Here is a 27015-nt window from a genome sequence, read left to right as displayed (position 1 = left end):
TGTAACGCAAAATTATTGATAGACGTTGTACCTGTCGATTTTGTTGTCAATACATTGATCTGCGCATCTTGGCACAATGCCATGCAACGTACTAACACGATAAAGATCTACAATTGTACCAGCAGTACATTAAATCCGATTACGTGAGTATATGCAGCAATAGACATAACAAAACATTTAAATAAATGCATGTGTGCGAACACCCGCGCAATTTAATAGTTTTTCAGGTTGCTAAATACTAATCTGATATGTCAAAGTTAATAAATTCAATTTAAAATGCATTAAAAATTTTAATCCTCTACTTAAATTGTAATGAAAACTCGAATATTTTAAAATTTTGATTCCGCTATTTATAATTAATCAACTTTAAATTTTAATAATTTAATTTAAAAACATTTAGTAGACTTTTTAATGGCGTATGCAAATCGCAACTTTGATGCAACAGATTCTATTTTATTCACAAATTGTTTTAAATCGACACAGCAAGTTTTTTTTAAGGACTGAAAATCCTAATATGACACAAATTTCCTAATATGACAATCACAAATTTCTCAAAATTGTGACGATAGAACAATTTGGCAAACGGCAACGTATTTAACGTCCAAAAAGCTATAAGACGTATAATCACTTTTATTTTTGTGCATTTTTATTTTTGTTGAATAGTGTTATTATCTTGTATACGTATGCATGTATGATTCTTGTAGATGGGACAAATTTGGAAACCTCGTGAGGAAACACGCTATAGAATATCCATCGAAATACGTGATGTGGTATCCAGGTTTCACATTTAGGACAAACAAATTTATTCACGCTATCATAGTGCTCACGTTGCACTTTTTCCCTGCATTTATCGTAGATCTTATACTGAGGGCTCAAGGTCACAAACCCATGTAAGTATCTCCCCTAGGTTTCACTGCGTGGCAATTTTATTTATAACGATAAATATAACGCGCGTCGTTTCCTTTCAGGATGTTGAAGGTGGCCAAACGGTTCGATCGCGCCGCCAAAGCCGGGGAGTTCTTCGCGATGAACCAGTGGAGATTTCATTCGGGTAACATGACGAAATTGATGAAATTTGTAAGAGCGTCCGAAGATTGTGATAAATTTGATGTAGATATTACAAACTTGAATTGGGACATGTACTTGCGTCAGCACATGTTAGGAATCCGAAAATATATCTTGAAGGACAATCCAGATACGTTAAAAAACGCCCAAAATCGATTATCGAGGTAAGTCTTTTTAATCATTTGCAACATTTGTCAATGTTTTTACCATAGAATTTATATGTACATTTCTAGAATTTAGAGAACTTATAGATTTTATCTCTTTCTTTCTATGTGATTTTTTTTTCGTTTTTATCCTATTTATTTAAACAATTATTTTAAATAACTATGTTAATGTTGAATACACGCTCTTTTTGTTTCTTTATTACTATCATCTATTCATATTATTTTACTATAAATATTTATGTGAATGTTCTCAGAAATGATACGATTGACTTAAAACGATAATTAACCAATTTTCTCTATTTATTCTATCTATTTTATTATGGAAGAAGGTTACGCGTCTTACTTTTCGAATCCTAATTTACTTATCTGTTTACAGATTATACTGGCTTCACAAGGCCGCGCAACTCATGGGAATTATAATAGTCCTATCCGTCTTCCTGTCGCTCATATATTTCATACTTCGCATATCCCGCTTGATCGTTTAAAATGACCCCCACATATCCCGGTAGCCGGCCCCCACATATCCCGAGAGACCAAAAAGGAATACGGACGAGGAGATCGCGAAGAAAATGGAGAAGAAGCTGCTGATGGATACTACGGACGAGGACGAGGACCAGAAGAAGAATTGAGATGATGTGAAGGGTTGGGTACGTCCCTGTAAAACGCCATATGTTCACCTTGTTGTATGTGCCATGATGTATAAGTGTCCGAAGTATTGTGTATGGCAGAATGTAAAGGTTTTTGGAAACGTTTTTACTAAAAAAACGCCTTTCCAACCCCGGAAAGGGAGTGAAATAAAGACTGAATTGAATTGAATTGAAATATAATTACTTTCTAGTACTTTTCGTACATAGATTTATCATACATATAACATACAGTACGATCAAAAATTAAATATATTAATTCGTACCGTATTCGAGGTAATAACCCGCACATAAAAATAATTAATGAAAATATAATATTAATGTATACATATGTATATATGTATGTACATATGTATATATCACACACATATGAATATAATATTTAGCAAATAATAATATATAACAAAAAAATTAATTATTCTACATTAATGTGTATTTTTATGAGGTAACGCAGTTATTAGATAAATTGTTTAATTTTATCATTTATTTTTTTAACGTAAAAATTAAAATATTTTTATATAGTAAAATGGATAAAAAAAGAACTTTGCTAGTAATAATTTTTTTTGTTAATGTTATGCTCGAATTAGATTTAAACACTAGCATGAGTTTTGTCAGACTTTATATAAAAAAGGTACACATCTTTTTTGTTTTTTTTCTCGTTTATTAAGTTTGCGTGGTTTTGCCGTCATGAAGTTCCCATGAACCTAATTTGTTTCGATTTCTTAAAATTAATGCTTGATAGTGGGATACAGCACTCTCACTCATTGCTGGAATATGTTCAATGGTCCCAACTAATTTATGAATATGGTCACTAAAGTACAAATCACCTGGTAAGTCTTCTAAAGAAAATTTACGTTCATAGTTACTTGAATATCCTAATCTTTTGGCAAGACTAGTCCATTGTAATGCTTCAAAGTCGAGAAATAAATGAGATCCGTGATCAAAAACAAATGTTTTTATTTTTCATTACATGTACTACAAGTTTGCAATTTATGTTGACAATAATTGTTTAGCGATTATTGAAGTCCTTTTAAACCCTTTTTATACAATGGGATCAAATCAACTTCGAATACTGATTTAATCCTTGTTTTTGAATTCTTACAAACATTGCAAATTTGAGTCATGGTAATGGAAGGTTCATCATGAAATATTTCGTCAATAATATTGCCAATATTCGACTCACAATTCACAATATTGCCTTTAAGTTATCTTGAATTTTAACAGTATTTCTGCACGAACCTTATAAACATAATTAATTGCTCCTTTAGTTGACAGTACTTTAATGATGTCAAATACTTTATTATTGGATCGATTCACATACTCATTATACGGAGCCCAGTCTGTATAACTAAATTTTACATGAAGAAATTTAACTGGATGAATTATTTTGTTGATTATTATAAAGGCATACGCTTTTTTATACTCAACGAAGATGACAGTATTTTAGAAATCAGTCGTATTAAACATAAACGGTATAGACTCGTTAACATAATAACCATAAGAGTATGCAGTAAAACGTAAACAGTAAGCTATTGACTAATGGGATTTTTGCAATTCAAGAATAATCGACCGTGGTTGGTCAATTTTTACTTCTTATGTCTTACATCTTACAGCATACTCTTACGATATTGTAGAGTGGACTTGACAAATGTCTTTTAATATTCGGTTAATTTTATCTTAATTCTATTTTAATTTTTATTAAATGATAAAATTATAAATTTTAGACTTTACTGGATACACCAACCTTCAAAACTCTATTTATATCTTTGTTATTTCCACCTCTCCAAACTTATCTGTCTTCTAAATATGCAACGATAGAACCGATAAGATACGATTAAAAACGATACAGATATATCCGTTTTTAGTCGTTTTCTATCGGAGATGATATACAGGGTCGGCTTTTGCATTCACGATCGCGTTTCTTAATATCGTAATTTAATACATTCTTACAATAATATATCTGTAATACAATAATAATCTTTAAATACATCTCTTTAAATAATACTTAAATATTTCTTAATAATTAATTGGGGCCGCAACACAATTATTATTTAATTTTGTTAACTACAATATTACACTTACTCAGGTTTAAAAATCAGGAAAGAAAGTATCCATCCTTTTCAAACAATTACATATAATTACATGTAAGTCAAATTTTTAAAAATACTTTTTATGTACATAGATGCAATCTGTACAATATATAAATTGCATCTTTGACTGCAAAATTTGACTTACACCACTGTGGTTTTTACTCCTCCATATATATAAGACAAGCTTCCTTTTATAACAGTCAGTCTTCGAAGCAACGTCGAGTCAAACGGACATTCGATCTAGAAAATTAGGAAATTGAGTGGTATTTATTTCTTAATTTCTATAATAACTTCATATATAAACATTGAATAAAACATGGACATTGAAAAACACAGAACACCGACACAAAGCTTTTACGCCGGACAGTCAATCGGCATAGGATTAGGTTTTTTTTTTATTTAAAAGGGCAAAGTCCGTACTTTGAGATGGTATCAATGATTATGTTAGTCAATTTTTTTGTTAAGCGATGGAATAGTGCAAATTTCAAGATTTTGGATATCTCAAATACGTCCTTATTCAAAGCTGACAACAATAACTGAGTATTAACCTGAGTAAAAATTGAACAGAAGCACCTTATATTATAGTAGAGAGTTTGCCTTGTAAAATCTTTTTTTTGAACTTCTTTTTACGTTAATTATTCGCTGAGTGATTACAGTTTAAAAATCGGCAAAAATTTACGGGAAACTGATCTTTTAATTTTTTTGAGCAGTGTACGAGATTTGCGCGAATATTTGTTAAATAGCGAGTATTTGTAAAATCAGATTTTTATTGTGATATTTTAATATGTTATTTTATTTGTACATCAGATTTTAAATACATTAAGAAACTTATTTTCCGCTCGTTTGAAGCAAAGGCTATGAGGAATAAGACCAATATACGAGCATTAATCGATGTTACAACAAATTCATGTTATATCTAATTTTATTTAAATATTAACGTTTCGATCATATTTTAAAGTATAATCACACTTTTGATTGGGATAACACACGTAACTTAGATCACGAACAGAATTATCAAAAACGAATGACCTCTGAAATGATACACATTAAAGAACAAACAAACGGAATTAATTCTAACAAAAACACCGAATTATTGGACAAAGTTTATTTTGATGTTTTAAACGACCTTTCCACCGCTAGTTAATTGCAAACAATCATTGTCCTCGTGTCAAGTTCATTTCTCTCTCAGTTCGTGATGTGTCTTCGCATAGATTAGATGTGTTATATCGATATCACAGAATAATTGTCTGTCATGGTTCTCGTTATCTCTGACCACTTATGTAAGTCTTCTTTCATATATTTTTAGTGAATGAATGTTATTTAATTTATCTATCTTTATCTATCTATCTTATCTAGAATTATCTAATTTAAGTATATTTATCCAGTTGCCACTAAGATGGTTCAGAAATGTACTTTCCAAAATTATTGACTTACATTGGTTTCCACGGGACGATGATATATAAAAAAAAAAACGGAAATTTAATGGAGGATGACAGACTTCAGAAGAAAGCGTTCTATCTTTTTAGTTTCTAACTATCTTTCTTTTTACTTTGTGATTGCGGTATGTTTCTATGTATAATCGATTACGTTTTGACCCCTATATATGTTAGTACTTAATTATTTGCTTATTATTGACAATTCTGATGAAGTCCGAGTACGGTACGAAACGTTAATATTTCAATAAAATTAGATATAATATGAATTTGTTGTAACATCGATTAATGCACGTATATTGGTATTATTCCTCATTATAGCCTTTAAATACATTTTATCTTTAAAAAAATAAAAGGTAACAATTGCACTAAATTTTTAATGCCAAATCTAATATTCGTGATTTTATGTAAAAAATGTAGAAACGTGGGCGACTCTTATCGCGGAAACAGAGGTGTAAAGTACTTTCTGCCTGAAAGTAATATTGAAGGATTTAACGAAATAATTCAGGTAGGATACTCGCCACAATAATTAGATAAATTAATGATGAATAACTATATATTATTAAGTACTTTTATCTTTTATTTCTAATCCCTGATATTTTTTTAAAGGACGCGTAATAATTGATATTGCCACGATGGCTGGCAGTGAGTATACATCTGTATACTCTGTAAAGGATTTTTACAGAAACAAATCAATTTTCATAACCGGAGCTACAGGTTGCGTGGGCAAGGTTCTTGTCGAGAAGCTATTGAGATCGTGTCCGGACATTAAAAACATTTACCTTTTAATGAGACCTAAAAAGGGCCAGAATGTACAAGAGAGGTTGCAGGAACTTTTAAACGAGCCGGTAATAATATCACTTTTCTTCTGCTATTTCTATCGCTATTTCAAAAAATTTAAAGTTATGTTACTTTTGGCAGCTTTTTGAGAAACTACGGCGGGATTCACCTGGCGAGCTTACCAAGATCATACCCGTGGCTGGCGATATTACGGAACCGGAGCTGGGCATCTCAATCGACGATCAAAACACGTTAATAAGATCTGTATCGATCGTCTTTCATTCAGCGGCTACCGTAAAATTCGACGAGGCTTTGAAGATTTCGGTCACAATAAATATGTTGGGCACCAAAAGATTGGTCCAATTATGCAACCGCATGCACAATGTGGAGGTAAGAGTGGGATTCTTTCTTTTCGAATTGCTCAATTTAAACTGTCAAACCGCCGCGACGAGCCGGATTGATTTGCAGCCGTAAATCGAATTCAAGTAAATCAAAGACAAATTGTCTGTAGTAATCTCATTTTTTTTACGAATGTGCTCTTTACGAAAGGTTACAGTGTCTTTTGTCTACGGAGGGTTTACATCTCTACCTCATCTCTATAGAGCCGGCTTATATACGAGTGTATTTGTACTCTGCACTCTAATTGTATCGCGCAATTTTATCGTAAATCACTCACCGTCTATCGTTTAACAATTTCATTTGTTTGTTTGTTCACGACAGCCATAAATTAGTCACGGATTAGCGCGAATAAAACGTACAGTGTAAGGGGGAAAAAAAGTGTCAAGTGATATTACACGGAAGTTTAAAAAAATACTTTGTAACAAGTAAATGAACATTTTATTGTCATTTTATGCACACGCATTTTATATCGCGAAATAATAAAGTGCGAAAATATTCTCACGCGATTCGCAGATAATTGTCTCTGATAAATTTTACGATTTTTTTTGTGTGACAATCAAGGAGCAGAGAACTTGTACAACTTGATGGCTCTACGCGCAATTGATCATTAAACAGTGATATTTATTTTTCTTTAAAGTATCTTTTCTTTGTTCTTCTTTTTTGAGGTATACTTAGAATTTTTTTCGTTGACATGTTTTTACGCATTACCGTCATTACAATCGCATATTCGATTAACACGAGGCAAAAGAATGGACGTACGCATTCCTTATTTTTAACAATTTATAGCTGCAAAATATGCGATAAATGCAAATGTTTAATCGCAGGCATTTATTCACGTGTCAACGGCATATTGTAATTGCGATCGGACCGATGTCGTCGAGGAGATTTATTCGGTGGAACCGGAACCTGATCAGGTGATCGCTCTAACGGAATGGATGGACGACAAAATGTTTAAGGAACTCACGCCAAATCTGATAGCCAGTCGACCAAACACGTATACATTTACCAAAGCACTGACCGAGCGAATGCTCCAGCAGGAAAGGGGTTCTTTACCGGTGGCGATTGTCAGGCCATCGATCGTGCTGTCGTCGTACAAAGAACCGGTCGCTGGTTGGGTGGGCAATCGCAACGGCCCCACGGGGTTTATCATCGCCGCTGGGAAAGGTTTCCTCAGGTGACAACGGGCGGTCATAATTAGCGATTGCTATATAGTATCGGTATTATAATAGAATTAGAATGAATACTGACGTCTCTCGGTATTGTGTTATTTTAGTATCGCTCACAATCTTTGCAAGTCATTATTCCCGTGCAAATAAATCTCTCTTACAAATCGCGATCTCTTGCTTGCAGAACTATGCTATGCGACGAGAACAATGTGGTGGATCTGGTGCCCGTCGACATTGTGATCAACCTAATGATTTGCGCGGCATGGAGGATCGCCACGCAACGCACCGACACCATCCCGATCTACAACTGTTGCACCGGCCAGCAAAATCCTATAACTTGGAAGCGGTTCATCGATCTGTCGATCTCTACGTATTGCCGGCTACATCCGATGGACAATGTGCTCTGGTATCCGAACGTTCGTTGCCATAGCTCCGCAAGGATAAACAAATTGTGCGTGACACTTCAGCACACGCTACCGGCGTATATCGTAGACACTTTCGCACGGCTCAAGTGCTCGCAGCCTATAATGGTCCGCCTGCAGACGAAACTTTCCAAAGCCACCAAGAGTTTCGATTACTTCAGAACGAAACAATGGAATTTTAGAGACGACAACGTGCGACGACTGGATGAGCAACTCAGTCCGGAGGATCGAGAAACATTCACGTTCGACGTTAAGCAAATCGACTGGCCATCGTACTTGGAACATTACATTTTGGGAATACGACAGTTTCTCCTGAAAGAGAGTCCGGACACACTGCCAGCTGCTCGTTCACGCATCACAAAGTAAGACATATTTTTTGTTTTTCAGCAATTGTTTTGTTACAGCGTGGTAGTTCTTTGTAGAACTCTTTCCTGGTGTCTGTTCGGAAATCAGAATCAGTATTAAAGAAAGATTCTTCAATCATTTGCAACATTTGTCAATGTTTTCACCATAGAATTTATATTTATATTTTTAGAATTTAGAGAATAACTTATATTATAGAATTTATCTCTTTCTCTCTATATGATTTCTTTTTTTTTTTATCTTATTTATTTAAACAATTATTTTAAATGACTATGTTAATGTTGAATACACGCACTATTTGTTTCTTTATTACTATCATCTATTTCATATTATTTTACTATAAATATTTATGTGAATGTTCTCAGAAACGATGCGATTGACTTAAAACAATAATTAACCAATTTTCTCTATTTATTTTATCTATTTTATTATGGAAGAAGGTTACGCGTCTTACTTTTCGAATCTTGATTTACTTATCTGTTTACAGATTATACTGGCTTCGCAAGACCGTGCAACTCGTGGTACTGATAATAGTGCTATGCGTCCTCCTTGCGCTGCTATATTTCGTACTTCGTATATCCCGCTTGATCGTTTGACGGCTCAGAACAGGTCCGTGAAGTTGGCACTCGCAAAATAAATTTTTAACTACAGGAAATTGTAACATTTTCTTTGCAGTTGTTTGTAGTAACAATAATTTCGTTTGTAGTGGAATAATTTAAAAGTTACAATGAATTGTAATAAACAAATTACGTATCTTTGTTAATTTTAGAGATATCTCGAATCCGCTTGCGCCATGTGTTTTAGAATCGTTTTGGTTCGTTTAGAATCGTGGGAAATAAATTACAATTTGATTCTAATTTAAATTTTATTAAAACAATATTTATTATTTACAGCATATATATATATATATATAATAGCATAATAATAAGAGCCTGTGCGTGCGTAGCGACATAACGTACGTACAAAATATTTTCGACGTAAGTTTTCGAATTCTCGCTGAGTAAGAATATTGTCACCATAATTAAAAAATTGTTTTACGATAATGTTGGCATATATTACTATGACTGGGCATCCTACAGGAAACTCTCTCGTTCCGTTTCATATAAAATTTTACATTTGTCACATGTAATTCTCTCATTCGTCCATCACCGGCCATCAATAAACATGCGTTTGCCCAATTTTCTCCAAGTATTATTATTATTATTAAGTTACATCCTTATGTAAAATGATTATATATGCATCATTTGATTAAATATGCTTCTGGGCAGTACTGCTGTTCCTTGAATTACGCTTTGAAACTCCTTGCTTAACCGAGTAGAGCTGTTACAAGCATTAGATTTATAAATAATAAGTACATTGTTATAATCTTCTGTAACTCTATCTTTTCTAAAAAATAATGTAAATTTTTATTATTTATAAAAAAAAATACATGATTATGTATGATTGTAATACAGTACTGCGCGATTTATGGATCTAAATAAGATACTGTAACTATCCATATTTTAATTCTATCAGGCATCTTCGAGTTAATAATAACAATAAACGCTTCTTAATCACGTGTTTTGTATAAACTTTGAGAACACGACAAAGCCTAGAAGAAACACGTTTTTCGATCAATCGTATTACGCGTTTCTAGAAGGTCGAATTAAATGCTCATAGTTATACTCTTTCAATAGAAACAATTATCTGCCAATTTGCTGATAAAATCGCATATATATTGAGCATATATTTATATTGGTCGAAGGAGTCTACCTAATTATCCTCATCGGCTTCGTCGTTCACCCAATAACAGTCTGAAGAACTTCTTCTCTTGATTCGCAGAGAACGGCGCGAAATGATCTTCGACAGCCCGCCGTTCACAACCAATCACATCCAGTCGCCCCGTAATTGGTCACTTAATTAATCAGGAAACAAGTTTCTCTTACACACTCTCTGGTACGATTTTGTCGTAATGGAAGGTGCTGCTCGAGTAGAAGCTACCTCGTTTCGGCATGTGAGGCGTGGCTATTTCCTCCTGCAGGGGTTTGTACACCAAACCGCAGTTCTTGTTGTCGACCAGACCCTGACGGAGAATCAGGGGCGGCCTGATCACGGGACCCCGTCCACGTTTGTTCGCCAAGCAGCAGGCGATGCGCGCCACCAACAGGAAGACTACCAGAACGGACAGGACGGTACCGGAAACCAGCCAGACCTTGAAGCCGGGTCTCAAGTTGTACCAAGTGTGATATTCCGTGGTGATCGCGAAGTCCTCATCGTATTCTTGATTCTCCATGAGCCGCGGCTCGTCGATATGCGGCATGCCGTGATCGATGTTCAGCTTCTGTGAGAAACGCAACCGGCGTTATCACACGTTATCATTACAATTTAGAAGATCGATAAATATGTGATGATACTGATGATATTACACGAATTGAAAATTATATAAATTACAATATTAAAAGTTATTAAACAATTAAAGTATGTAAAAGAAATACTAAGACATATTTCGAAGAACATTATTTCATTGCCGTCTTACCTCATCGTTATCGAGCTCGTTTTTCAACAGAGGATCGGCATCTTCTATAACATCGACATCCAGAAGAATGTCTTTCGGGCGTGTGCCTTTGCCAGGAAACGATCTGGATGGTGGACCATCGTCGATTCCATCGCAAACTATCTTCGCCAAGTCCGTCCACTGACCGACGTCCATCAAATCCATGTTATCAATATCTTCAATATCATCGAACTTATCACTGGAAAGTCTGTAAAAACAACATGAGAGATTGAGAAAAGTCCTGACATGACATATTTAGCTGGTCTCTGAACTTGAGTATACTCACTCAAGTACTTCTGTCGGTGCGACGCCATGATCGGTGAGCCATTGCACAGCTTCGGTGAACTCGGAGTCACAATCCAGGGGATTGTGCGACAAATCCAGACTGGCGAGATTTGGCGTGGCCTTAAGTTCCTCGACGGTGATTCGCCGCAGAAGATTACCGCGAACCGACAGGAACCTAAACGGAAATGAAAATGTGAGATACCCTGGTTAACGAATATCTTAACGTCGTAATACACTATTCAATAAATATCTTGATGTCACAGAATAATTTTGTTTGTAATTAAAAAGATTTTGCAAAGACTTCAAATATTATTAGAAGAAAATTCTGAATTTTCTTCAAATATGATAATAGAGATCATAATGCGATTTCAATAATTTTAGTTCATTTACTTTTCTACAATTCTGCATCTGTAAATCTGTATGAATATTATTAGAATATAAATTGTGTTTTAAATAACAAATTCTCTCTCGCTTAATTATTAATAAATAAATTTCCGTAAATTTCTCTCACCGAAGACTCTTCAACGGCACTCTAGCTTCGCTCCAGACGCGCTCGAGGTTGCACCGGCTCACATCCAGCTTGAGAAGTCCTGGAATGCTCAGGAACGGCGTCACTTGCAGTGTTCTCAAAGGATTGCGGCCAAGGTTCACTTTACTCAAAGATACGGCGCCGCGGAACATGTTAGGCGTGAGAGTAGTGATGATATTGTCGGACAGATCCAATTCTCGAAGAGACGAAAGATTATCCAGGAGCCCATCGGGCAGGCCGGTCAGGCGATTCTTCGCGAGCTTCAGCCGAGTCAACGCTGGCATTTCGTCGAACGTGCCTACCTTGATGCTGTCCAGACCACAATTTGCGCACTCGAAACGGATGGTGCTGTTAAATAACGACAATTACTTAATACGTAAGTACTAATTTATTTGGTATTTTAAAATAAAGCGGCAAAGTGACACATATTCACCTGAATGTATTGTGCTCCAGGTCGTAGGTTTTGAAAACTGGCAGAACCTGCAAAGCGGGATTGTCGTTCATCAGCAGAACCTGCAGTCTCGGATTGGATTTGAAATGGTGCTCGGTTAACAAGGAGAGCCTGTTATCGCTGATATCCAGATATTGTAATTGTTCGAGCTTGCTAAAAGCGTGCTGGTGGATTCTTTTCAAATTGTTCGATTTGGCATATAATTGGTCCAATAATGGTACGCCTTCCAGATCCTCCTTGCCGATTATCCTGATCTTGTTTCTGGAGACGTCGAGCATCGTCAGTTTCGAAGAACTTATGGTGGCCAACGTTGATAGATTATTTCCTAGAAAATACAAAATAATTCTTTCTTTATTAATTAGTTTCTAAAATAAGTGTGAAATAATTAAATTTTAGTTTACTTATCAGTATGAGGCATTAAGCAGTTAATCAATTAAGTTTGTATTATCTCTGTTAAATTTAATCAAGCATTTACGATTTTTATAATTTTATTATTAAAATTTAAATCGGATTTTAATTAATGAATCCTCTCGCTTAATTATTAATAAATAATATCGTGACGTGATACACATGTTTCATCGTTCTTACCAGCGACACGAAGAATTTGCACATCTTTGTTAATGAACAGGTCAATGGGGATTTCATTCAGTATATTATCTGAGAGGTCCACTTCCATGAGCTGGTCCAGCGAGTCGAAGATCGTGCTGTCGATCTCTCTCAGCCGGTTGCCGCGTAGATTGATGAAATTGAGGCTGTGCATCTTGGAGAAGGCGGTGCGTTTCAACCGTAATATGCCGTTGTTCGAGAAGTCGAGATCGGTGACCGAGGGTGCGTGCAGCAAATAGTGCTTCGTCGGCCTTGAGTCGTGCATGTGCTTAAGCGGATTACCGGAGATCGTGAGCAGGCTGAGCTGCGTGTTGTTCTGGAAGGTGTTCGGATGGATGTCCTGCAGACCGTTGCGTGTCAAGTTCACGGCAAACAGGTACGTGATGCCATTGAAGGCTGTGCGATCTAGCTCGACTATGCGCGTGTCGACGATGGTGATGGACTCCAATTGCTGAAGGCCCCGAGCCCGCAGGGCGTTCGGTCCCAATTGTATCTCGCCGGCGTTCTCGATGCGCAGATGAGCGATACTTGACCCAAAGGACTGCTCGTTCGTCAATTTGGTGCATCTACGGGTAGTAAGTAAAAAAATAATGAAGAGAAGATTAATGGAAAAGTCGCATTCTCATACTGTTTAGTTATGCACGATTGTTATCACGAATATTAAGACAAGTTGTATTATAATCCCATTTTATAATCGATTTAGATTTTATCATTCTGCAGGAGATCGTCTAATGACTTTACTTTTATAACTGAAATTAGATACTAATTTTGAAGAACTTACAAAGCAAATCGTAACGTAAAAAAAGACATTGAAACAATTAAGTTATTTATATATAATTATGACATTTTACGTAATTTTTTAATTATCTTGTTTAATCGCGTTTGCATATTTCCTTGAGCTTTACGCATAATGACGAAATTCTATAACCAAGAATGGAATATTTATCTAATTCTTATTAAGTTTTCATTAATGTGTCAAAACTGTACATATTATTACGCTCTAAATAGAAAGCGAAGGCCTCTACGAGTTCTTTATCTGCCGTCAACACCAAGGGACATTATTCAGTTACATAAAGATCCGATTAGAAACATACGTTGCAGTTGTCGCAGCCGCGTATTGCCCGGCGCATTTGCAATAATCAGGGCACTCCGTCATAACTTCTTCATCATCATCCACCCCCGGGAGCAAATCCTCATCCTCGTACTCCTCGTCGCTGAATTCGTCGTCGTCGTCGCTATCCTCGTCGCTATTATCATCCTCGTAAGGTATAGGGTCGAGTTTCTTTAATTCCTCATCTTCACCCAGAAGCGAATTTGATTTTACAGTTATCTTCGGTTTAAAAGTCGGCTTTATTCGCAAGTTCATCATGTCCCTCTGCGCTTCGGCCTTGAAAGTCTTCGCTACCTCTTCCTGGATCTAAATAATTTTTATATCGTAATTAAAGTAAGTAAGTGTAACTTACTTAATTAAATATGGCAAAAATCAAATTGAAGCAAACTGTATTCTAAAGTTCGACCTTTTAAATTATGTTTGATAAAAGAATTCTCTTTTCAGACGTATTATTTATCCTTTATGTGTTGCGATGATGCGAGCAATAGAAAATTATTATCCGTCAATATTTAACAAGTATTATTACGTATAGCTTCATAAATTTGCGATTAAAACTATCCGTTATATAAAAAGGTAACCGTACTTATTTCGTTAAAAGATTAAAGATATCATGGAACGCAATGTACTCTATGTAACAAAAAAATCTGCACTTACCTTAGCATCGTCTTTGTCTAAAGTGTCTTTGTCCAAAGTCTGGATCTCTTGCATCAGTATGTCCTTCATATTTGTGAAGGGTCTAGCGTAATCTATAAAGCTGTCCTTCGGTGTCGTTTTCGCGGCTTCGACGGTCGTTGCATTTACTCCGTTGGTACGAACGACTTCCGTAGTGCGGGATGTCGAAGAAGGTGATGCGTCGGTTGTAATGGCAGCGACCACCAAGAAGATGGTCAGCAGCCAAGCTGCCGAGATCCCCATGTTATGGTTTATTCTGAAAATAATCGGTTATTGGATAAGACAAGGATGCCTTATGTACGATGCCTGCCGGTAGTTCAGGCGCATTAGCAAAGATATTCGTGCTCATAATAGACTTTCACTTCATTAGAAATTTTTATTATAATTTCTCAACTACAATTGCGTTCTAATTTTGCCTTATACGTAAAAGTTTAGTAAAAAATATAAAATAAACAAATTAAATTTATTATATTATAATTTATATTTTTGTACAACTAATTAATTAAGGTAAGTAATTAATTCAATGCAATTCTAATTTTCCTTTTTATATGTTTTGAAATTAAAACTTCTGAGAATCGTTAGCTTATTATCTTTCGCTTCTTAAAAGAATAATTAAACGGCATTCTTTCTTAGTACGCTCGTTGAAATCTTTAAAATTGCACCACTGAAAATGAATCTGAGATGCTCTGTGTAACGTGAGACTTTTTCACGTCCGTTCTCAAATAACGTCTGCTGACCAATTTACTCCACAAAGCAAACATTGTTCTATTTGACTTTCCGAAACGTATTTGCTAAAATATCAAAAACGGTCAATTTACAAGAGATTAATAAGTATGAATTTTAATTTATTAAACATTAGTAAAACGGAATTTATGTCTACCATTTTGTATATTGATTGTTTGATTTTTTTTATGCACACTGATTTAATAACGCTACAACGCTTTGTCACTCCTATATAGCGTAATACCAAGAATCTATATCAAAGTTTTCAAGAGATCGGGTGTTAGGTACGTCGGAACGTCACGTTCGTGTTGGTGCAATCAAGTGCAAGAGCGGAAACTCTTGCGGTTTCCAAAGAAACAAGAGCAACCTTCTTCCGGAATACCTTCAATCGTTGCACTAAGGTTTCTTCCGTTCAAACCGGATGTGCTATTTTGAAATCACTTTGCAGGCGCAAAAATAAGATGTATTAAAACGGTTCCACGTTACTTTATCGCTGCAAATGCGAAGTCTCGCAATTCTTATATACAAAAAATGCAATTTATATTTCAAAACTTTTTGACTTATGAACAACTTTAAAACTTCCGTTCAAATAGCGTTTGAATAATCGAGATTCTATTGCATTTCCACGCAAACAAGTATCTTTACCTCGACGATAATCAGAAATGATCGCGTCACGATAATTCAAACTCTTTGCTCCGCTTTTGTCGCGTCGAAGATTTTAACGAATGTGCTTGCATTCGGTGCAACGCTGTTCGCGTTACTGTACAACGTTATTGCCCCACCTACAGACGTTGACGTTAGATAACCGTGACGGTTTGCAGACTGGCACGACTTCTGGCACATATGCGATAGTTATGGACTGTCGACAAACGGGGATGAAAATGAACACAGGGCGTTCTGGATGGTCATTAGATGATTATTAGATGGCGGAAACAGAAATCGTTAAAAAGACGAGAAATATCCCTTATAAGTCGTAGCGAGAATTACTAAACACACGACAGTGTCGCGCGATTGTTGTTACGCAATATTATCGTAATCATCAGAGAGACACAAGGAAGTATATTTTACGTGGGAAATACGTCATCGGACAAAAAGACGTCACACATTGTTTTTTTTTTCGCGACGTGTTTTATTATCTCATTTTCATGCAGCATCAACGCCGAGGCTAACCGGTATATACTGCTGTAATTACATTATGTATTGAGCGTCAGTTTATTAAAAAGAATCGCAATAACTGTTACAGAAATTATTTTATTACAATAATGTTATTATAATGGTCTTATGATATTATTTGTAAATAATGACTCTTGTCTGAGTGTTACACAAACAACGAGGAAACCTGTTTGCACCGGTTGTGAACGTATTTGGCTGTAAACGTGGGCCGAACAACTTCGTAACCGATGTGAAGGGAGATTATTGTCTCGAAAGTCGATCGGCTGAAATAAAATGTTATCGCGTACAATCTAAACGGGAAGACAATCAAAAAGACTCGATTCTTTTAAATAACTCATGATAGATTTTTAAATATAACTAATAAAGCGCTAAAGCTTTAGCTTACGTACTCTTTGTTATACATATAACGATCAAGCTGCACGTTCGCGCTACGTGTGTTCAATCAATATGTGTCTTTATCAGTCACGTATTCTTTATCGAGGGGTTAAGTACGAAGATCGATTTTTTAACTGAGCGTTTTTATCAATCGTGATTTTCATTGTTATTCGCGCGTTTTAAAATCATTTCTTTACAATAAACGTAAGATTTGACACATTTATAAGAATATGTCGTTAGTAAAAAAAACAATGACAATGTAGAAATGTTTATTAATTAAGAAGCGAGAGAGCGAAGAAACAATATTGCGTTGTTCAATTGTTATGGTTCAGGTTTTTTATCGAGCAGAATTATTTGCGCCGCGTCGCATTTAGTCTCCGCAGCCGATCCGCCTCGGCAAAAATGGACCGTGCATTCATCGGAGCGGGATTTACGCAAGTTATTGTGAGAATCGCGTCGTTCTTCCGTGTAAACAATTTCCTGGCGCGGACTTCGGCTTCGAGATGCAAATGCAAAGAGCACGTGGAATAGTTATCAGTGACGCGTAACTAACTCCCTATGTAAGAAATGCATCGGTATGCGGTGGAAATGTCGCGGCGACTTGTAAATGCTGAAATCGGGCAATTATTTTCACACGTCAGAAAGACGCAGACCAGTTCCGAGAAAATCACTAGACGATACCAGAATCTCAATCGAAATCGAAACAACACCGCACGACGCAGCTTGGCAATCTTATCTCGGGTGTGCATTTCGGAAAAAATCGCTACTAGTTAATGTTATTAATGTTATTGTTAGTGTTGTCACCAGTGTTATTACTAGTTAATTGTATTTCTCGAAGAATTTTCAACATACGCGCACACAATCGACGCGCTACGCAACAGTCACTCGAGATGTTTCTCGTCACCTGATGACAATGGAGTTATCTTACTCGATGCCTCTTTATTTCACTCGGCAACATGAGCGATCCGCCGAGCTACGTGCGGATCATGAGAGCCTGTCGATATTATACTCGCATCATGATAATATTTTTTAAGCCGAATTGCGATTGTGAGTGAAGGCCGGGATTAAAAGATTTCCTTCATCTCTAGAATGTCATTCTAATTCTCGATCAGTCAATCGAATCTGATCTTCGATGAATTAAGCGAATTATGTTTGCGCTTGACGTCCCGCGCCAGCAGGATGATTTCTCATCGTTTTCGGCCAATTCGAGATATGTTCCACATTGAGATCAACTGAAAGAAGATATTCAGAAAACGGTCCACGGTCCCCACGAAAATTTTCGTCCTCTTCAATGCCGTATGGGCGCCTCTTTGTTGGATCGGAGAATTTTCTTAAGAAAAGATGAGGATCGACGGACCGTGGCACAGTCGTTTGTGGAATGTATCTAGAGAGAAGATCGAACGTAAAGTGAACAAACACACGCGTTTACGCGTGAATTTAAGAGGCGGAAGCCTAAATATAGAGGACCCACGAGTTCCATCTGGAGGAGTCTTTGTTCGATCTCTCAAAGATAACCTGACGGTTCCACGGCGGGATTTAAGCCAGGTAGAATTACTTTGCCCCGAAGTGAAGCAAGCGCAGGTGGTCAGCTCCTCCCCTCGAGTCCCAAATCGCCGACGGGTCCAGGAGAGCGAGAAACCAACCTGATTCGAAAGAGATCCAGCTAATCTCGATGTCTCGGTACTACTTTCGAGTAACACAGCGGATCAATCCAGACAACTTGACTGATCCGTGTAGAAATAATGTCAAGAGAGTACAAATATGAAATTATGAGGAAATATTCTTGGAGCAAAAAAAGGTTAATTCGGGTAAAAGTAAAAAGATAATATAAAAATAATACTGGTTATGTATGGCAAGCTTAAAAATAGTTTTTAGGAATTTAATGAATTTATTCTTCGATAGGACAGTCTTTTTGAAAATTTTTATCTTTTCTCCGTAAATTTATTCTAAAATACTTTGAAAAATACTTTAGAAATGATTACAGATATGATAAAATTATTTTTTTGTATTGAAGAAAGACAAAGAATGCCAAGAAAATAATGTATCATGTGAATATCTGTTTACAACAGAGTTATCTCGAAGGAATGTAATGATATTTCCTTTCTTATGTCTACATACATAAAATATTGTTTAAATAACTGCTCGGAAATTCTTTTATTTCCACTACAGGTTTCATGTAGGTTGCATGTATGATATTTAAATCGATGATTCGCGTTCTCTCTACCGATAAAGCTATTTCGCTGTTTACATGTTGCGTAGGCATACGCAATGCGATTGACAGAAGGCAATTAAATTGCATTGGTATCGATCAAACCTTTTTCCTTTCGTAACAACGGTAGTTCCTGCTAATAATAATAACGATTTTTGATATTGTAGAGCGACTATCGTAATTCAAGTCTCAATTTGAATTTTAAACACGGAGAGGTATTGGTGTTGCATATCCGCGAATGTTCTTCCAGTCTGACATTTTTTTTTGCGATCGTCCACGCCTTTAATCCAACACATTCCGTTGGGCGTACGCGAGCGTGTCCGATTGCAGCACGATGCGAACACGCGTCCTCGAAGAGGCATACTTTGCTTTCCAAATAGGAATTACACGTCCATTCTGTCATTCGTCTTGTCGCGGTGAGCGCGATTGTGATCCACTCAGGACTAGCCTAACACCAGAGCACTCTATAATGTTATTCATGTTCTTTCAACATTAATTAAATAATGCCTCTCATTCAAAATCCATTTGCGATTCTAATCAATAAACGTGCATGATATCGGCGAACAATAAGCTCAAAAGAAAATTACGATCAGCGATTAATTCGCGATAGCATAGCTTGCATAGCTAAATAATTTTTTATTGATAGCCCAAGAATCTGACGTCACGTTAGAAACTCTAGACGGTGATAAAATGTCAGCGTCTCCATTGCAAACACACGTACAGGTTGAATGGTGTAGTATATGCCAGCGGTTATGATAATTATCACCGGTTATTACGTACAGCTTCTATCGTCAAATGTGCACGGATCGTAAAACTGCTTCACTCATTAAACGAGAATGTTGAGCGAGGAGTACATATACATTCCTTTCGTTCGGAATTCACCTTTTCACGAAGATCGGCATGTATTTTTTTTTTCCGCGATGCTCTTGTTTCGTCGCGTAAACGCTTTTCGCATCGTAATTGGAACTTACGCAATGCGCGAGCGTTGCAATTACAAGTAACATGAGTTACGACGACAGATTGCGCGTCTATTCTCCTTAGTTTAATAGCTATATGCGAAGCTATATAATTAGCATATGATGAATTCGATGACATATGCATTTTTTTTATATCTTATTTTATTTATATATGGAGATATACGTATTTTTATATTTTAATTTATGTACACATATAGAGACGTATATATTTACCCAACGTTTCTTGTGTAAATAAATAAATAAATGAAGATATTGATGACATTTCTTTATTTGTATAATTAATATCAATGTGATATTGCACAGTATTATCGTTAAATAACATAATAAAAAAATATTTTATTATGAGGGAAGAATAAGAGAATAATAAAAAAACGCGACTATTGTAAATATAGCTCTCGGGTGATATCTTTAATTTAATTGTTATCGTCAATCCATTTTAAAAACCTACTTTCACGTACCAAATAAACATTTCAATTAAATAAATCTTATCCTCTGTCTACCTGGAGTTATTTAACTCTCAAGAATATAGCATTCACCACTTCCTCTTTATCACGAAAGATATTGTGCTTTATCTCACTGTGTTATCGGTATATTTATCTCTCGTACTCTGTACTCGAAGAGCATATTTGTTTTGTCTCCGGTCGCGCTGTTGCCCGTTGTAATTTAGCGTACACGGTTAACAAACGGTACAGCCTGCAAACGCGACGACTGAGAGCGGCTGCGTATTTTATATTTTTTTCAATTTCTCTGAACTCCCCTGAACTCTCTCTAGAAAGCGACACCGCATACAAATCACGTAGATATGAGCACAAGCGCATTTTTCCTTCATCTTCCTAGAATTGTTTATAAATTTCCACAGGAATTTCGCTCAACGACTCGCCGCTCGAGCGTCTAGAGGTTCGATTAAAGTTCCGCTGCATCTGCCGCGGGAATCTTAATTCCTAGAAATCATCAACCGTGACGATATCTCATCAGCACCGAGGCACAATCCGCGCTTGCTCGCTGCAACGATGCTTTTCCTCGTGTCAGTAACCGTCTGCTCGCTAGAGGTCAATCCACGCCGTTGACCCTCTAGATCTTCGTGATTCGGCAGAAGGGAAAGAGAAATGGAAGATAGTGAACGCGCGGATGATACGGCCGCACGTGTCGATGCCTCATCGTATTCGATATGTACGGACGATACGAGTCTGTCCGGTTGTTCGCTTAATAAATAACGTCGGGACCGAGGACAGAGGATATATACGTATTTTACGCGATTTAAATGCGGCTCGCCACGAAGACACCTACGCCTACCGCGCGGAACATAAATATTACTCAAAACGGCGCGATTCCACAAAGTATCTCTGAAATTGTGCATGTGGTTTTATTAGGTAATCTTCTTTAGTTAATTTGAACCATTCTTCAAAATTAAATGCTATTATTTCTTTACCTATACAGTTCAAAAAGTGATTCTATATCAAGTTGTAAAAATACTAAAATGTAATATGAATCTATAGCGTGCATTGTTGCCCATTATTTGAGTGAACTCGTAATTACGAAAGACTTTTCTTATCAAACTCTGAATATAATGCACTTGTACAATTTGTAGTTATCTGAAACTTATGTACGTTTCCAATTAGTCCATCATGATAATAGAAATCTATTAATTTCGATTTCCTCGGTCTGCGGTATCGTCCGAGACACACAAATTTTATCAAAGAAAAGCAATATCTTCGTGATTTCTTAATGATAATAAATAAAACTAAATTATATCATTTTGTTGTGAAATAACTATTATGATTATCTTTTTCAATAAAAATATTATCTTTTTCTTTGACATGGTTGCTCTTTTTATGGGTCATTAGGATACATAAAGAAACTGCGTTTCGTGCTACAAAATATCGTCGTTATCCCTATACAGCCCGACCTCGTCACAACCACACGGCATTGAGGAAATCGTCCTGATTCAATGGCGAGTGGTTCACGGTGAATCGAAAGCACGTTCGTTGCCGCGTAGCCTTTTATAGTTGCATACGTGAACCGAACTGAAATATCTTCCGGGAATATTGCTTAAGCGTTCTTTGATATCAATTTCTGAGGACACTCAAGTCACAGCACGGTTGAATCACGTATTTTCTAACTAAAAACTAGAAAAATTGTATTAAATATTAATTTTTCAATTGCAAAGAAGCAGAGCTCAATAATGCGTGACAATTAGAATGTATAAATAAATTAAAGAAAAATTACAACTTCCTATCTCTCTTCGAAGTTTATACAACCGGAACAAATCACATTGATTTAAGATAAACATTCTGACCGAATAAGTAACATTTACTTCGCCAGTCAATAATTAACACAATTAAGAATTTAATTGACTATACTGGCATAATCGTGGTAACGATTATAATCATTGCCAGTATAATCAATTAAATTCTTAATTGTGATAAACATTCTGATTTAAGATAAAAATCTTAAGATAAAATCATACTAATTTATACCAGGAACACCATGCAGGAAAACATGAGAAGAATAATACTCGCGTTATCGCGTATATTCGACTGATCTATAGTGATGGAATAACCAGGAAATATAATTTCCTGATCATGCGATTCTTGAATCTCTAATGTTTCCGACTGATAGTGATTCTATTTTGCCTTTTATGGTTATCTACAGATAATAGAAGCAATTGCAGATGGAGAAAAATGTGGACAAGTTTAAATATTCGTCTGACGTGTTTGTAAATGTGATTTATTTTTTCTCTTTTGCACACTTTTTGCTCACAAGTAAAATGCCGAAACTGCTGTCATGTACGATGAACGACACGTATTAATCATTTATCTCTTTTATCATCTCTTTTATCACACTATATTATTCATCGCGTTGATAAAGAGCTTATTATGTGGAACTATCGCGTGTGTTTTTCTCTTTCTCGGAATAAAAAAGGCAAAGTGGTAAAGAGAATAAATCGATACATTTGGCACGAACTGGCTCTTCCACTCGGACTTTATGCATCCGGTACAAAGTCAAATAAAAGTATCGAGACGGGAGGAAGATTCAGTGCCTAGCGCGGCAAGATAATGCCACCGAAGAATATTTTAAATTGACAGTATTTTTTTAAACACTTCGTATAAATGTTTCTCAAATAATGTACTTTTCACAGAGTTCAGAGAAATTTTATAAAAACAAAACAAATTAATATCTAATGTTATTACTCTCTTTTTGTCTAAATAAAATAATTTCTCTTGTAAATTTCGATTTATAGTAATACGTAATTTTCAAAAATTATAAATTAAATCTAAAATACATTTTAGATTGGTTTTTCTTTAATAGAAACATGTTTGTTATTTAGAGCGATTTAATTTTAGACGTAAAATATTTTGTTAGAAAAAACTCAGGTTCCTGTATAATATTAATTAATGGAACGTTCAGGAATACGTAGTTATTAATATAAATAACAACGTAGTATAGGATGCAACGTAGCAACTTGATGTACGCATTTCGCTTCGCAGTTTTACAGTTTGCACTTTGATCATTATCATGCACTCGCCTGCTTTCACAACCAGACTCGACGGTGGCACATGACTCGCGCTTATTCTTGCATGTAAAAATAGATCATCTGGGTGGACACTGACCTTGCGCTATTGTGTAATGGCATAATCCGAAAGATGCGAAATAATAATAGCGCCGGTCGAATTACGTCGCATACCTACATTGTAGTGCATCACACGAGAGAATGAGAACGTCAGATTTCGCGCAGTATATGAAAATATCTTTTTAATTCGAAGAGAAATAAAATCAAAGAGTTCAAGCTAAAATCAATATGTTAATGAACATTTCGAAAATATGAAGCAAAGGAATGTGTTCGAAAATATGAAACAAAATTGTTTAATTTCGATAACAGTAATATGGGCGGAATGATATTGGACAGCGTGCGATAAGAAACTATGAACATAATTAATTGCACTGACTTTGCCATCGTGACCAGCAACCTGGCTGCTCTTTGATTTCCCTTGGTTATTCGTTATTTCGTTAACATGTGTGTAACAGATTTCAAGTTCTTTATATAATCAATCTTTATTTACTTATTTTTATTAAAATCATTGTGCAAGCTTGCACAAAGATTTATATGTTTATCGCGTTGGTTAAGGAATACATTATAATTGCATTTTAATGTAATACATAAATAAATTAATAAAATTGAATAAATAATATAAATAATGTATTTAAATATAAATAAAATAAATAATATAATATAGTAAATTATAAAAATATCTATTCTACCTGTGCTAAATAAAATAAACTTTAAAAACACTAGGTAATTCGGGGATTTTTCAAACAAAATATAGATTTCGTATCTAAGATAAGTGGAAGAGTGATAAAGGCCACTTAATACTTTTAAAACATGCTTCGTTTGCACTCGAGCAATCACATGACTTAATGGCGCAATTTACAAAGAATTTATCGATTTTCTCGCTGGATATGTCTTCACGAGCCTCGTGGAAAGTTTCGTGTGAAAGTCATTGAGACAGATGCCGGCCGAAATCGTTCAGAGTGTTCTGACCGATTGACGTAGATCCGAACGATAACGCCTAAAAATATACGGTGAGGTCACTCGTACAGTACATTCTGTCGACACTGTCGACAGTCAACAACCGAGTTGCGTTACGAGCGAGCGACGCGACGTACGAATTAATTCTATGCGCGATACGCGATACGCGAAACGCGTTGAGTGGCGAGCAGTGCCAAGGGAATTCCGCGACTAGCCCGCGACGCGACGCGAACGAATCGGCGCGATATCTTTGCGACCGGAATTTGCATTCGACTACCGGCGGTTTCCAGGTCACGTTGGCGTACGGCTGAAGGATGGAATCGGAAATGAGGATGACTCAAGTGCGATTTCTGTCGTTCGTGTAATTTTACGGCGATCGGAATACGCTTTCGAAAAGCACTTTGCAACTCCGGAGGTGCTACGGAGTTTCTGTGATTAAAGGGAGTAACGCGAAATATATATGAGTGACGTAGCGTAACGCGGATAGATATTTCTCGATTTCTTGAAACTTGAGGCATGTTAATGTTTAACTTTGAATTAATTCAAAGGCTAACCATGCATTCATATTAAATGATTAACATGGAGTTGCACGTTGCTCGTAATTAATCGGTAATTTATCGACGATGATGTGACATGATTATAATCGTTGAAGACAATGAGACATCTCGTGACAATCTGCGAACGCGAAGAAACTTTTTGAAAAATTTCACTAGCTCCGTATCGAGAAACTACAACTCTGAGTTAATCTTTATTTTTCTCACCACATTTGTTGCGCTCTAACATTCGTGGAATTTAAATTTATTTTACCCTGGCTGAGGTAATATTTTTCGCAATAAATTTAATAATTTAATTTAATAAAAATAAGATGCTTATATGTAAGTGTCAAAGATTATATATCAATTTAGAAACGACCAAAACCAATGGTCGAATTGTCACGACACTAGCCAAACGTCGATTATAAAAATAGAGTCCTTCTCATTAATCAATTATTGGCGAAACAAATATATACTTTTCTGTTAATTTATTTTAGTTGCGGAAATTGCGTAAATTGCAATGTCCTAGCGTGAGATTTTTGCATAAGAAAGCCGATCGTAAGGAAAACTCGAATCGCAGCTGACTCCGGGATTCCTCGAACGCGTATTTTATTCTGTTGACGTACGCGTTAACAGCATGCAAGGAGACTTCAACGATCCTATGCAGGGATCGTTTCGCGTTAATCTGCAACGCTAACAATTGCGAATAAACGCGGCAAGGAAGAAACAAGTTTCGCACAAGTTCAAATAAGGAAAGAGGATGAAAAAAGTTCCTTGCAATGATTGGAATAGCATGCGTGATTCACGAGTGAAATTCGGTGAACGCTTTTGCCCGTTGCACACGAAGGAATCGGGAAGTATATCGCGACGATCGCGCGACGCAATAAAATGGTTTACGACGATAAGATAACGTTCCCGGCACCAAAATGATCAACGTCACGTCCTATAGCTTGACGTGTCGAGGGATTCTCGGCGAAGTCGGAGCCATCTTGAGTGACCGATCGCGTTGCCGATCGGCCCGATCTTGCATCGTCAGCCAAGTACAGGAAGGCGTCCTGCGTTCGCTCCGTTCGCGTTCGAACACTCACCTGGTCCGCGGGACCGTTGTCGACTTTCCCAAAGTAAAACGACGATCCACTCGCAAAGGCGCACGATCACGCGGCGCAATATGCGCAGGCAGGACAATCGGTTTCACGTTCGTTTATTGCGCACGGCGGAATTTCTGAACTAAGTTCGAGCCGAGCGAGCTATTCGAGGCGTACCTTTCCTCGAAGAGATGGAACGAGCGTTGGAGCGTGGGGCCCCAGGGTCGGGCGCGCCGATTGGTCGGGCGCTGGTCCCCGATCCGGTGGAGGGTCGCAGGTAAAAATTGTACGATAGGCAGGTGAGGCACCGATACGCCACCTGGAATCAGAGGAACTCGGGCTCGCGGCACTCTCTGAGCTGAGTGGGCTGAGAGATTGTTGGAGAACGCGCCGTGGTTGCCGATCGACTGCGTGGGCGTCGATGCGACGGACGGCGAGAGGCTACGGTCGAACGCTGAAAGGAAGTGCGTGGACGATGCGAATGAGCGTAAACGAGCGGCGACACAGTGTTGAACAGGTCGTGGCGAGATTCTGTTTACGGAGACTCGCGGTTCTGAATGACGCTCAGCCAATGATATTTTGGTTGGCAGATTTCGGAGCGGAGACAGCGGAGTAGATAATTAGACAGATATACGGATGGAAGATGTATTTTTAAATTCGGGGACACTTCTTCAGACGTCATCAACGTGACGTTGAAAA

General features: G+C 36.7%; 3 protein-coding genes and 1 long non-coding RNA gene across 7 annotated transcripts in view; 3 read left to right on the top strand and 1 right to left on the bottom strand.

Moving 5' to 3' along the window:
- LOC112463657 (putative fatty acyl-CoA reductase CG5065) overlaps positions 1-2051 on the top strand; it is a 10288-nt gene extending 8237 nt beyond the window's left edge. The window contains 4 exon segments of the mRNA XM_025030157.1: positions 1-143; positions 705-890; positions 969-1229; positions 1606-2051. Of these exon segments, the coding sequence (XP_024885925.1) occupies positions 1-143; positions 705-890; positions 969-1229; positions 1606-1714 (699 nt within the window). The 3' untranslated portion in view covers positions 1715-2051.
- A 3116-nt stretch (positions 2052-5167) lies between these two features.
- Positions 5168-5900, top strand: LOC112463658. Its single transcript, XR_003041823.1, has 3 exons — positions 5168-5243; positions 5349-5524; positions 5817-5900. It is a non-coding gene; the product is annotated as an uncharacterized LOC112463658 (long non-coding RNA).
- A 116-nt stretch (positions 5901-6016) lies between these two features.
- On the top strand, positions 6017-9226 carry LOC112463663 (putative fatty acyl-CoA reductase CG5065; the record flags this gene model as incomplete). The annotated part of the gene is made up of 5 exons (XM_025030163.1): positions 6017-6244; positions 6318-6566; positions 7400-7749; positions 7926-8525; positions 9014-9226. Coding segments are annotated over 5 exons (1536 nt in total), but the record flags the coding sequence as incomplete, so codon positions are not given.
- Positions 9227-9377: 151 nt separating this feature from the next.
- LOC112463655 lies at positions 9378-26730 on the bottom strand. 4 transcript variants are annotated; one of them, XM_025030154.1, is made up of 9 exons: positions 26494-26730; positions 14696-14969; positions 14025-14347; positions 12913-13496; positions 12307-12649; positions 11856-12221; positions 11346-11519; positions 11042-11267; positions 9378-10846 (listed from the first exon to the last, which is right to left on the bottom strand). In XM_025030154.1, the coding sequence occupies exons 2-9, from the start codon at positions 14954-14956 to the stop codon at positions 10448-10450; spliced, it is 2676 nt and encodes an 891-aa protein (XP_024885922.1). In that variant the 5' UTR covers positions 14957-14969; positions 26494-26730; the 3' UTR covers positions 9378-10447. The 4 variants fall into 4 exon arrangements, with proteins under 4 accessions (XP_024885922.1, XP_024885921.1, XP_024885924.1 ...); XM_025030153.1 differs by lacking the exon at positions 26494-26730 and adding an exon at positions 26320-26483; XM_025030156.1 differs by lacking the exon at positions 26494-26730 and adding an exon at positions 16082-16190.
- Positions 26731-27015: the final 285 nt, after the last annotated feature.

This window comes from Temnothorax curvispinosus, unplaced genomic scaffold, assembly GCF_003070985.1.
Source record: "Temnothorax curvispinosus isolate PA1 unplaced genomic scaffold, ASM307098v1 QBEX01013525.1, whole genome shotgun sequence".
In the NCBI taxonomy this organism is placed as follows: Eukaryota; Metazoa; Arthropoda; class Insecta; order Hymenoptera; family Formicidae; genus Temnothorax; species Temnothorax curvispinosus.
Note: the sequence above shows the minus strand (reverse complement) of the source record. Positions and strands in the feature narration are given on the sequence as shown.

What these genes read in the sequence shown, in the direction of transcription:
- LOC112463655 (XM_025030154.1), bottom strand. Translation starts at nt 14,956, where the DNA reads ATGGGGATCTCGGCAGCTTGGCTGCTGACCATCTTCTTGGTGGTCGCT. An exon ending in GCACCGACAGAAGTACTTGA is followed by an intron (nt 11,268 to 11,345) that starts GTGAGTATACTC and finishes TTGTTTTTACAG; the next exon opens with ACTTTCCAGTGATAAGTTCG. An exon ending in ACGAGCTCGATAACGATGAG is followed by an intron (nt 10,847 to 11,041) that starts GTAAGACGGCAA and finishes CGTTTCTCACAG; the next exon opens with AAGCTGAACATCGATCACGG.